This window comes from Astyanax mexicanus, chromosome 9 (assembly GCF_023375975.1).
Source record: "Astyanax mexicanus isolate ESR-SI-001 chromosome 9, AstMex3_surface, whole genome shotgun sequence".
Taxonomy (NCBI): Eukaryota; Metazoa; Chordata; class Actinopteri; order Characiformes; family Acestrorhamphidae; genus Astyanax; species Astyanax mexicanus.
The window spans coordinates 12,815,789-12,828,638 of NC_064416.1; the positions used below are offsets into that span (position 1 = coordinate 12,815,789).

Sequence of the window (12,850 nt, forward strand, 5' to 3'; positions counted from 1 at the left end):
TCTAATGCATTTACCTACTTTTAAGTTGTACCTATTGCTGATATACAGAGCTTGTCTACTTCCTGTAAAGAAGTATTGCCAATAGACTAGGAGTCCCTTTGGAGTCAATAAACATGAACCTGTTTGAACCGTTCATGCCTAGCGACAGCTGTGAATTAGAAAGTGTAGAACTGTGTTCTAGGGCTGCATGATATATCGTTTAAGCATCATCATCCCAATAGTCACATCGCAGGACATGCAATGTCACTTAAGGCAATTAAATCAAACACGTCATGTTGCAATGTTTTGATTCTTGACAGCCACATGGTTGTAAATGGATGTGTCGAAAGCTTTGCACCTCAGTTCAGCACAGATATTACCAGTTACAGCTGAATTTATGTTTTTTTATCCCAGAAAAACACTCTTATTTACCTTTTTTAAAAAACATTTAAATGCCTGATTAAAGGGCCGATTACTGTTGTTTTGCTGTTTTCCTCGGATTTTAAGTGCTCGATGCTTTTAAACGGTTCGAACACGAGTCAGTGCGCGCGTAGGGGCGGGGCTGGTGACAGAAAAAAAAAAACTGTGAAAAAGCTGGTGTTCCAATACTTCTGCCCATTTTGTAGACTCCGCAAGACTGTGTTCGGTGGTATCTGAGGTCTGACCACTGGATAATGGGAACATCGCACAACACTTGCTTAATGTTTTTGGAGATGTTATGACACAGTTGTGTAGATGTCACTGTTTGATTGGGTCTTGTCAAAAATGTGTCTCAGATCTTTATGCTCAACTTCCAACACATCAACTTTCTACTCAAGATCTGACAGTTTGCTTGCTGCCTAATATGTAGATCCACTCCTTGGCAGCTGGCATGGAAGCCAAATAATCAATGATATTCACTTTAGCTGTCAGTGACTGGTTGTAGTGTGTGTTATGGATCGTATTGGAGTGTGTGTGCGGCAGTAAAGGCAGTTGCAGTGATGGCAGTAGGGGTCAGTGGAAGGCTTAGTGCTGTGTTTCAGTGCTCTGCACTGCAGCGTTGGTGACATTGTTAATTTCATTATTAATTGCAGTGGGAGTTCAGCCTGAGTGCAGTAGGTGAAGCAGAGGTTATCTTCACAGCGTCATAGAAACACAGCATTGGGAGACCAACACACACACATTCACACATATACACACTGCCCAAATGACCTCACACCTCTCCCCAAATTCAGCAGCTTCTCTGGTTCCTCTCGGGTTCCTGTCGTCCCTGTGTGCTCAGCGTCTGGCCTATATTTAGACCTGCCTGATGTGATCATGAACTGCATCAGCTAATGCAGCTCAGCGAGCTAGACTGATTAGCTCAAGTAGTTGTATTTTCCTCAAAAACCCGCATGGAACTTGTATGTTCGTTTGTGTGTGTGTATATCTGTGTGTATATCTGTGTGTATATCTGTGTGTATATCTGTGTGTGTATATGTGTGTATATCTGTGTGTGTATGTATGTGTGTGTGTGTGTGTGTGTGTGTGTGTGTGTGTGTGTGTGTATGTGTGTGTATGTGTGTATCAATGTGTGTGGGGATTCCACCTTGGCTGTCATCATGGTGTCTTCTTTCACTGCGCTGGAAAGCAGAGAGGGAGTGCTCGTAAATCCCACTCTCTAAAAACAGAAGAGGTAAAACACCACTTTACATCAGCCCAACAGATGCATTTTGTACATGTCCAAATGTACATCCCTTCTAAAGAATGTAAAGCGTATATGTAAACATACACAGCTTGCCTTGTCCCTGAGGAGAAGTCAATAGCTTAGAAAGAGTCAATAGCTTGGGATAGAATAGGACTGTCCGAAGCAGATACGTAAATATGAACCTGTTGGCACAATGCCTTACGTCAGGCGTGGGCTGCTCAGTCCAGAATTGATCTGAGGAGCAGTGCTAGAACTGTGTTCTCTGACATGGTGACAGTGCTGCATCCAATACCTTTGTTGGGGTTGAGTTGGTGTGATAAGGTGTGTGCGTTCATGTGTGTAAACTACAGAGCTAATTTCAGGGCAGAGTATGAGTGGTGTTGGACTGAGGAGTCAGGATAATTGTAGAATACTCAAATATGAATTACAGTGGATTCTCTTGTACACTGAGACTGAAGGATGTTATAGAATCCAGTCACCATATTAAACAGCTTAATTAGCAGGTACTGGTAATTAGCATGCCCTCCATAATAAGATGATTTATCATGCAGCTCGTTACTGATTGAAGATCCAGCCATTTAGCCCTCTCAATAGTAATATATGATATGTGAACTCAGGTGTTGGCTTAAAATTTTTATTATAATTTTTATTTTTTATGATACAAGTTTGAAGCATTATACATTGCTTAAAGCAGTTTAAAACAGGATCTATATACAGTTTTATGGCTCTTGGTGAAACTAAAACTGGTTATTCTGTGGCATCATATTAAATAACCTTCGTAGACATTGTTTTTAAAAGTGTAGTAAAGGAGCAGTCTCCAAACCCGCTCTAGCAGGTCAGAATCAGAACTGAACCTGTAATAAATATAGGTTCATTCAAATATTAATAGATCAATGTGGTACTGGGGTTTGCAATGCAATATCAATAACAGTACTCTTTTTAATAATAGTTTGAGTGATTGCAGATGGAGGTTTAAACACTGCCTTCAGTGATTTATGGGCAGTTTCTGACTGTAACAAATATCTGATATCCCCATACATGACACTAAAAACTCATTGGGAATATATAATCTTGTTCAATGTATTGCAGTATGTCATCATGTATTGTATCATAACTCTTGTTTTGGCAATAAACACTCAGCCCTCCAAAAAACTCTTGCTTTTGTTTGTGTTTATGCCTCTGTACACACACCGTCAACCCCTCTTCACATCTCAAGTTGTGAATGACCTTGGGCATAACCCCTGACCTCCAGCTCATTCAGTCCCAGTGTGTGTCTGCGTGTGTCTGCGTGTGTCTGCGTGTGTCTGCGTGTCTCTGCGTGTCTCTGCGTGTCTCTGCGTGTATGTGCCTTTTGCGCTTTGGCATGCTCACAAAAGCACAATTGGTTTGTGTGTATGAGTGTGTAATTTGTAGCCGTGGGCCTGTTCGCTTAAATACATGACTCAACAGCTTCTGACAGAGTGAGTGTGTCACAGTCGACTCAAATCCACCCTTAGTTACGAGCTTAAAACACAATCACTTTATCATCCCTGTTTCTTACCCTGTCTTTATTTCTCTCTGTTTTCTCACAGGCATGAGCCATGAGCCAAAGTCACCATCGCTAGGCATGATCTCGACGGCGACTCGCAACACGGCGACGGTCAGTCCCCTCACCCCGTCGCCCCTTAACGGCTCAATCGTGCCCAATGGCAGCCCGGCAGCACAGTCTACGCACTCTGGATTCGCTGCTGCCCTCCGCAAGCTGGCCAAACAGGCTGAGGAGCCCAGAGGTAAGCCCCTCCCATCACAGTTCTCACCCGTGGGAACCGTGACCTTTGCTTTCTGACTGAATTTTGACGCTGAGTGTTGCGCTATGTCTCTTTGGGAGAAGCTAATGAGCTTTAAGTGGAATTCACACGGAAAATGAATTAAGTGCACATCCCACGGGAAGTCTTGTTAGGACTGGATTAGTTTATCCAGGGGACGCATTCTCCACGATAAAACTCTCACATCTGGATGGAAATAAAATTACCATAGAATGCAGAGCAAGTTTAGGTTTACTGGCATGTTTGCGTTATATGGTTTATATCAAATGATTGCACTTTGGTTGGAAAAGCTGAGACACTGGCTTTTATTTCAGTTTAATGCAATGAAGAATTAGAAAAATAATAAGATTTGTATTATTAATTTGCCATTTTAAAGGGCTTAATACAGTACAAATCTGTAAAAAAAAAAAAATATATATATATATATATATAGATCCTATTTTTTTTCTAGTTTGTTCATGCCCAATTTTTGCTCTTGAGTTATAATTAATCCATCACAAGACCAGTACTGGAAGAGCCATTCTAGCAACCCTGAGAGGGCAGGGTCAGTTATGCCCGCTTGGACTATTAAACACAGATGGTTGCGGTATCTTTTAGTATGTGCATAGATTTGTTCAGGACTAGACAATAAGGTAGAAAAAAAGTATCATTAATTCTTTTGGCTTATACAATGTAATCCTGACATCGAAATCAACAATATAAAAGCCACAGTAAAACTGAAAATGCCCAAAACAGATGTCTGTACCAACAAACTCATCTGAAAATATTGTGACATGCCCTGTAATGAGAGATAGTCAGTGATAGATGCTGTAAATAAAATATTCTGAAATCACAAATGTGCTGAAAAACATCACCACTGTTGAAACATTTAAAAAAAAAATCATATTACTGTAAGCAGGCATTCCAGCAATGCAAATTCAGCTGAACCATCTAAATCCGCTGCCCCCATGGCCCTCAGTTCAGCCTGGTCAGGAGAGAGTCCTATTTTCTGCACTCTCTGGCTGGCTGTGGACGGCGTTTTTTGATAGTGTACACTTTATTATGGGTATTAGGGTTAAAAATAGTTGGTAATTCATCCTTATTTGAAATATATCGCTCCGTTCTTTTGGCGTGTGTGTGCGCGCGTGTGTGTGTATGTAATTGAGCGATTTTGATTACTTTATCAGGGATTCGGAACAGGATAAGTAGTTATTTTGGTGTGTGTGAGTGTGTGAACACATTTGTATTGGTGTGAGAGTTAGGGCAGAGGTCTGTGGTTGCTGTGTGTAATCTAGAGGAAGTGTGGAGCGGCTGGAACCTCTCTCTCTCTCTCTCTCTCTGTCTCTCTCTCTCAGTCTCTGGCAGTCCTCCAGCCGCCCTTACTGCCATCATTTAACCTCAGCTACAGTGAGAAAAGCCTCTGTTTTTATAAACACTACACACACACAAACACACTTAAACAGATGTGTGTAGTGTTTTTATGTGTGCCAAAAAAGGGTAGTGTGTGTGTGTGTATCCGATGTGTCTGTAGGGAGAAAGCCTTGAGGAGTTTGCCAGCATCACTGATGTACTGCAGATAGACACCCCCAGTCCCCCCTAGAGTGAGCTCTCTCCAGGGGCTCGGAACCTCCACAACCAGAGAGAGAGACAGGCAGACAGACAGACAAAGATAGAGCAGCGGCACCAGCACCCTGCTGAGCAGAGAGATGATTTTAGTGTTTGATGTTAATTCAATTGTAATTACACAGTTGCTAACAATTACTTACAATTACTCAGAATGTTATGTTATGTATTTAGTACATTCTATTTACACTTTTCAAATTTATGTGGACACCCCTTCTAATGAATGCATCCGCCTACTTTACTTTGCAGCAATTGCTAACACAGATGTGCGACCCTGTAGGAAAGTATTGACAATAGAATAGGACTAAAGCCATAGGACTAATGTGTGTACTAGAGGGCTATACAGACCCCCAACATTGAGTTGTGGAGCAGTGAGACAATTGTGTTTTCTCAAACGATAGTGGGTCCCTGATCCAATACATTTAGGACTGGGGATGAGATATGGTGGTGATCAAGCAACATCCTGACCTCCCAAATGCTCTTGTCGCTGAAAACAGCAATGCTCCAAAATGTAGTTGAAATCCTTCTTCCCTGGACAGTAGACACAGTTACTCCAACAAAAGCAGGGTACAATATTACCCAGTATATATATTTTATAAAAGCTTTATTTCAGAAAAAAATATGACTGAACAGGTATCCCAATACTCTTGGCCATATAGTGTAAATGCAGCATCAATAGGCCTTTTTCTGGTCTCCAAGATTGTTTTTCTACTTCTAACTTTTTTACTACTACTACTCTCTCTCTCTCTAGCTCCCTCTTTCTCTTCTCTATCTCTCTTTCTCTCTCTTTTATCTCTCCTCATTTACTCTTCGTTCTATTCACATACACTGTTTTTTCACTCTTCATCTCTCTACTTCAGTATTTTTCTTGTTTATTCACCCTATCTGTTCTTTTTGTCTATCTTCTTCTCCTATATATCTCCTTTTCCCACCTTTCTTTCATTCCCTTATTTGCCTCACCCCCCCTTTCTTTCTCTTTCTCTCTCTTTCTCTGTAGAGTGAGGATTTGATTTATGACTCTGTGAGGAGTGCACACAACCTCAATCTTTTACAAATTCACCCTCACAGACACTCTCCCTCCTGTTCCTTTTTCTTCTTTCTCACACACTCCATCTACCACACACACACACAAACACACACCTTCCTTCTTCTAAAATGAAACACACTCCTCTTCATGGATCCACTCCCTCAATTTTCTATTCTCTCTGTATCTGTCTGTCAATCTCTCTCTCTCTCCACTTCTCTCACTCTCTCGGCAGCTTGTCGCGTTTCCCTTATTCTCCTATTTTCGCCCCATGGCTTCTCTCTTTTTGCTCTGCCTTTCTGCGGGTGGGTGGTGTGTAAAAACAGACCACTGGGGGAAGACACACACTATGATTAAGCCACAAGCTCATTAAAGTAAGAAGAAAACAGCTCTGATAAAAGCTCCATTGAGCTGTCTGCTTGTGGCTGCAGCAGACTGAGGGCGGACTGACTTACCGTCCGAACTTCGAACATTCAGAGAAAGGGGAAAAGCTGGAGAAACACTGGCCCCAGCACACTCTGCTTCTGAGTTAAGGAACACTGTGTAGGTACCCCTTGTTCCACTGAACAGCTTTGACCTGTCCACAATACCTCTGATGGTGTCCTTTGGTCTCCAGCAACAAAACTTACATTACCAGCAGATGCTTTAAGTCTTGTAAGTTGTGAGGTGGGATCTCCATGAGCTGCATTGTCTTTGTATCTACTGACCACTGCATACTATTCAGTATAGCCATATTCAGTATATGCATACTATTCAGTATAGCCATAGCCATTCAGTTTGTTTCTTGTTAAATTCTTTCCTGTGTCCAACAAATTAAGCACTGACTGTTGTATTATCCATGTATTGGGACACCTACCCATTATTAGTTTAACCTGGAGCAGCTGTTCCAGAGATTCCTATTCTATTGGCAGAACTTCTCTATGGTGACTAGACAGCTCTCAGTGGGATTAATATAATGGCTGTGCTATGGCTGGTTTACAGTATAAAAGTGTGATTCAGCTGTGATGTAATCAGCTACTGTTACTGTGCAGTGTTATGATGTCATTTATTGTAACAGTAAATTACCACCATGTTCCCCTTGCCTACTTCGCCCACTCTTTCCTAAAAACTGGTATTTATAGTGGTATAGAAGACATTTTTGCAAGCTGATTACACACACACACACACAAACACACGTACATGCAGAGTCAGCAGTGCAATCCCCTGTGGTGCCTGGCAGGCACTAGCCTTTTAGCATACGCTCTTGTCTGCTAGCATATGTGCTACAGTCAGCCCGTACCAGGCTCTAGACTCATGTGGAGTAAATATGCAGAGTACACTAATACACTCCTGTTCATCTACCCTCAGCAGCCTGCCTCACAAACACACATCCTGCTCAGAACCAACACCACATACAGTCATTTGCCACAGTGATGCTGTCCTAATTCAGGCTCTGACCCACTGAGTCACTACTCTGTGGTGGAGCTGTGGTGAGTAACTGGTTTGTCTGGTGATGAGACTGGGGAGGAAGTTGATGATGAGGATGGTTTTATTTCTGTTTTACTCTCTTGTCTCTTTTACATTTTCAGTTTATACTATTTCTGATTTCCTCCTTCCCATCTGTTTCTCTCTCATTCTTCATCTAATTTCTCAATTTTTCTAATTCTGTTACTTTTCTTTCTCTATTTCTCTTTTCTTTCTCTGTCTCTCATTCCCCCCACCCCCTTCTCTCTCTGCTTCTGCAGGTGTCTGGTTAATTATTCTGCCCCTTATGGAGTCGGTATTAGGGGGCTCATCCTTTCCTTTTTCCTTGGGAGGGATGAGAGAAACATGGAAAGATCAGGGAGAAGAGAGAGATAAGAGTGGGAAGAAAGAGGCGAGCCTGTGGCTGTAGTGGGGTGGGGGGGGAGGCTTAGCGTTGCCCTAGGGGCATCCATGTTTTGTGTGGCCAGAGCCGACACGAGAAAAGCGGCCAAGTAGCGCTGACCCCTCCATCTGGACTAGGAGAGCAGCAGCCTGTGCACAGAGGGAACACACACACACACACACACAACCACACATACACACAGATAGACAGACACACACACACACGGACAGATGTTACTGGCGACTCCTGACTTGCTGAATCCAAGTAATGCTGAACCTCCACTAGATTCTCAGCAAAGTGATCTCACTTCTCCAGCATTCCCATGATCTTCATCCTGTCACTGTGAATATATTGGGTCCTCACTAAGTGATTAAAACAAGCAGACACACCTTTTTCTCCCAGGATGATGTCCTGAGGCACAGCCTCCAATTACATGACACACACACAAACACAGATCGATGTTACTGCTTACAAAACAAGTAGGGATAATCTACAGTTACAGTAGATACAGGAATGAGCAGCATAATCTGCCTTAACTTCATGTAATTGGCCTGACAGTGTTTTCACATTGCAAATGAACAGGACCATGGATCAGTTGATCGAGACTGAGGCCACCTTTTAGTCAGACCAAATTTTGCCTCTATGATTCGAACATGGTTAACGGCACTTTTCGCACCTGCTATTTTGTTCTGGACCAAAAAGTTAAAATGTCTAGACCAAACAATGTAGACATGAAAGCATCCTAAAAATCTCTACAAGGGTTCCAGCCTCCTATATTTCATTACGAATGGACCTCTTCTATTGCATCCAGGAGCACTGCCCTGAAGCATAGCGTGGTGTTGCACCTACGTAAAACATACAAAAACACGTGCACACACACACACATTCAGGTACACTGCTGGAATCCACACTGTCCAGGCAAGCTGATAAGATCACACAAGATAATATCAGAAACACAAATGCAGGCAAACACTCAACCTCAAGTTCTTCAGAAGACCCACATCATCTTCTGGTCCTCCTGTGAAAACATGCAGACTAACAGTCACATAGTCACACCTTCCAGCTGCTCTATCATTCACACACACAGACGATGACAGACACTTATGTCAGCTTTATACTCACAGCAGCCTCCTTTTCTGTCTCCTCCTTCTTAAAAACAGATGAACACACAACCCCTGCATAAACACAATGACCACACTGTGTTTGTGTGTGTGTGCTATTTACGGGCAAAAGTAATGGCACACCTGCCTATTCCGTGTATCCAACTGTATCTGGAATCCAACTGGAATTACTTTGTCTACTGTTTGCCAGAGACTTTACACTTGGTTTAGAGCATTGATCTTTTTTAATATTTGATTGCATTGACAGAATGTAAGTGGATGATCACCACCCCATCTCATCCCCAACTCCCCCACTCCAAATCCCAAATCTATCGATTCTGCTGCTCCAAATCTTAATGCTGGGTGGCTTTTTCTCCTGTATTCCATACTTGGTATTAGGCATGGATGGTGCCAGTTGGATTGTGTTTATCTCATGCTCCAGTGAATCCTATTTTTGCTGTACGTTTCTACAGGAGAGACCTGTGAATGTTTGTGAACTGTGTCAGCAATAGTTGAAACCTATTGTAGTTGAATGCATAATTTAGAAGGGGTGTCCACAAACATTTGGACACATTGTGTATGTGTGAGTGAGAAAGTGTGTGTGTGGGAGAGAGAGAGCTTCAGATTAGCAGGGCTTTGTGTGGTGTTGGCAGTGCATGACCAGAGGCAGCATATGGAGGCAGGCTTGTCGGAGCACTGCTATGCACACCAGGTGTGAAATGGCCTGTTTAATTAAGTGCTGATGTTGTTCTAATGCAAGCCGGGAGCACCGAAGAGGAGGGGAGGGGAGGGTGTGTGTGAGTGTGTGTGTGTTTGTCTGTCTGTGTGTGTGTGTCTGCTGGGCAGGCAGGCAGGCAGGCTGGGCGGTCATGCGTGTAGGCAGTGTGAGAGAGAGGCTGGGTTAATGGGGGAGCCCACAGAGAGCAGAGCTACACATTAATCAAAACGACACACACTCCTCCACTCCACTCTATCTCTCTACCTCTACTCCTCCTCTCCCACTCTTCTACCTTTCTGCTTTTCTTCTTTCTCTTATCTTTTTTTATCACACTCCTCTATTCATTTCGTATTCACCTGTCGGTTCTAACGTTATGGCTGTTTAGTGTGTTTGAGGGTGAAGTAGCTTTTAAAGGCAATGTGAACTTTAGACCTCAAGAGTCTTCGCTTGATGTGCAAGTCCCCTTGTCAGTGTTGTAAAAAAAAAAAACCATAAATTACAGTGTTTATTATAAGATAATAATCTAAGAGCCACTTGTGTATTTTGGCTTTTTTTAAAAATTGGATTTAGTTTCTCTCTTGCTACACCTTTCCACTATTTTCCGTTCATTAAAGCATCTTATATCCAGCCCTGTGTTTTCTTGTTTCTCTGTCTGTGTCTCAGTGCCTGCATTGCATTGCTGTAGGAGGTGGGGATGTCCAGCTATGGGCAGTGCTTCCTTTTCCGAGCAGCTTGCGAAGCTCAAGCCACACCGAATAGATTTGAATGCTATTAGCATATCATAAAATGACACCAGTTTGCGGAGACTCAGATGGCAAGCGTGTCATTGAGAGGCCCATCTGCCCTGATGACGTGGTTGGGGTTGGGTGGTGGTGGTGATGATGGGGGGCTCACAGCCATTCAGACACCTCTAGGAATTTAGCAAGGGTGGGCGGAGACTGGGCTGCAGGCAAAAGGAGCTTTGTTTGGGAGAAAATTTGGGTGTATGTGTTTACGCCTATTTGTGTGTGTGTGTGGCAGCGCCAGAGTTCAAAGAGAAGATGAGCAAATAAAAACCCCAACCAGAGAGAGGGTTTACCCCCACCCCCATCTTCTGGTCTAGCTCTATCTCCATTCTATGAACCTCTCCATATTCCTCGGAATCACGTGACTGATGTGCTGCTGGTAATTCCCAGGGTTATCTCTGTAAGCGATAATCATAAAGCGTAAAATAATGAGCCAGGCCGAGTCGAGCTGAGCCGAGCCGAGCCGGTGAGAGACGAAACACCCTGAAGATGGAGGGAGAGGGGTGGATATAGGGGCTGCTGGAGGAGGGATGGAGGCTGTACACAGAAATGCCTGCAGGAAAACACATCAGAATTGGAGGGGATGAAGACCACAGCTTAAGAAAAAACAGAGAGAGAGAGAGAGTGGGAGGGAGAGAGAGATGAGATGAAGGAATAACAAAAGAGAGGGATGGGGACTCTCTCACTTCTCACCTGCCTGTTTTTCCTGATCCTACTGAATTATTCACAGTGGCCTGGCTTGCTGCTTGGCGGGGAAAAAGAGAGAGACGGAGTGAGTGAGATGGGCCAAAACAAAGAGGGCTAACGATGTGAAAGCAGAAACGAATGAATGGTGTGTGTATGAGAGAAAAAGAGAGAGAGAAAGAAAGGGAGAAAAGAATGAAAGAAAAGGGAATTCTAATAGAAGATGAGTAAAATGCAACTCTTCTGAGATATCATGATTCGACGTTTTTTTACTGTCATTTGTCCCAAGATCTCTCTCTCTCTCTGAGAGCTCTCATGTTCTATCTAAAGCACTCATTGCCTCTCTCTCTCAATATTTTAGTCTTAAGCTCTTTCTGTCTCTTTCTCACATTCTGTGTCAGGCTCTCTCATTTTGTCTTAAGCTTGCTGATGTTCTAAGCTTTTTTTCCCTCATTTTCTCATGTTCTCTTTAAAACTAATCTCTCCATCTCTTTATAACACTATGTCCAAGCTTTCTCTCCCCTCTTATGTTCTCACTCACTTTCTCCCATATTTCTTAACTTCTTTAATTTCTGTATCACAGTCTGTCTCATTTCAGTCTTAATCTCTCTCCAAATTTCTTTAAAATGTTCTGTTTCAAGCTCTTTCTCTTTCTCACTTTGTCTCAAGCTCTGTTTTTCTCTTGTCCTAAGCTTTTTCTTGTTTCTTTCTTGTTTTCTCATGCCCTCTAATGTTTTCTCAAAAAATTCTCCTCCTGCCTGAAGCTCTCTTCTCTCCTTTTCTCCTCTCCTTTTCTCTCTTTTTTTCTTACCTTTTCACTTTCTCTCATTTCAGTCTCATAGTTTTTGTCTCTTTTCCATCTCAAGCTCTTTCTAAAATCTCTATCTCTCTTAAGCTCTAATTAATTGGCAGTCATTATAAATATCATGCACATTTTAATTAGGATGTGTATCTCATTAATTAAGTGTATCTCCTAATAAAGATATGTACCTATGTACCGATTTATATACAATTACTTACATTATTTATATAGAATTATTGTTATACTGAAGCCTCTAATTGTGACTCTTCTCTTTTTCACTCAATTTAATATTTTACTCCTTTCAAGTCTTCATGCTGCTGCCTCCTCTTATTGTTTTTCCCCATTTCTCTCTCTCTCTCTCTCTCTCTCTCTCTCTCTCTCTCTCTCTCTCTCTCTCTCTCTCTCTTTCTCTGAGGTGTGACGACTGTATTAAAAGGCTCTGTGCTCTGAGTGTGTATTGATTGGCTGAGTGAAGGAGGGCAGACTAATGGCCGCCCGTGCTGAGAGTAGGCCACTAATTGCTGTTGTGCAGACACGACACACTTCCTCTCTCTCTCACCTCACAGCATCCCGCCGCCTTGTCTTCTCCTCCCCCATCGCACCTCTTCGGCCCTCGCTCCTCTTACTCTTAGTCGGGTCAGTGGCTCAGCAGATCTCCTGTGCTGTTATAAAAAGTCCAGATCAAACTCTAAAGAGAAATGAGTTAGCCTTTTTGATAGTATATAAGATCATGCGTCATATGTTTAAAAAGATGACGCGATTGATGCGGTTTTAGCTGGACACTTTGTACAACCTCTGAGTTCCCAAAAGCCTTAAATTGACCTTTGGAGGTGTGGCTT

General features: G+C 42.7%; 1 protein-coding gene across 10 annotated transcripts in view; it reads left to right on the forward strand.

Moving 5' to 3' along the window:
* The window catches only part of gse1b (Gse1 coiled-coil protein b), a 332,945-nt gene that overhangs the window by 290,706 nt on the left and 29,389 nt on the right, over positions 1–12,850 (forward strand). For all 10 annotated transcript variants that reach the window (XM_015604469.3, XM_007244000.4, XM_007244001.4 and 7 more), the window contains one exon: positions 3,217–3,414. In XM_015604469.3, the coding sequence (XP_015459955.3) occupies positions 3,217–3,414 (198 nt within the window). The remainder of the gene's footprint in view (positions 1–3,216; positions 3,415–12,850) is intronic.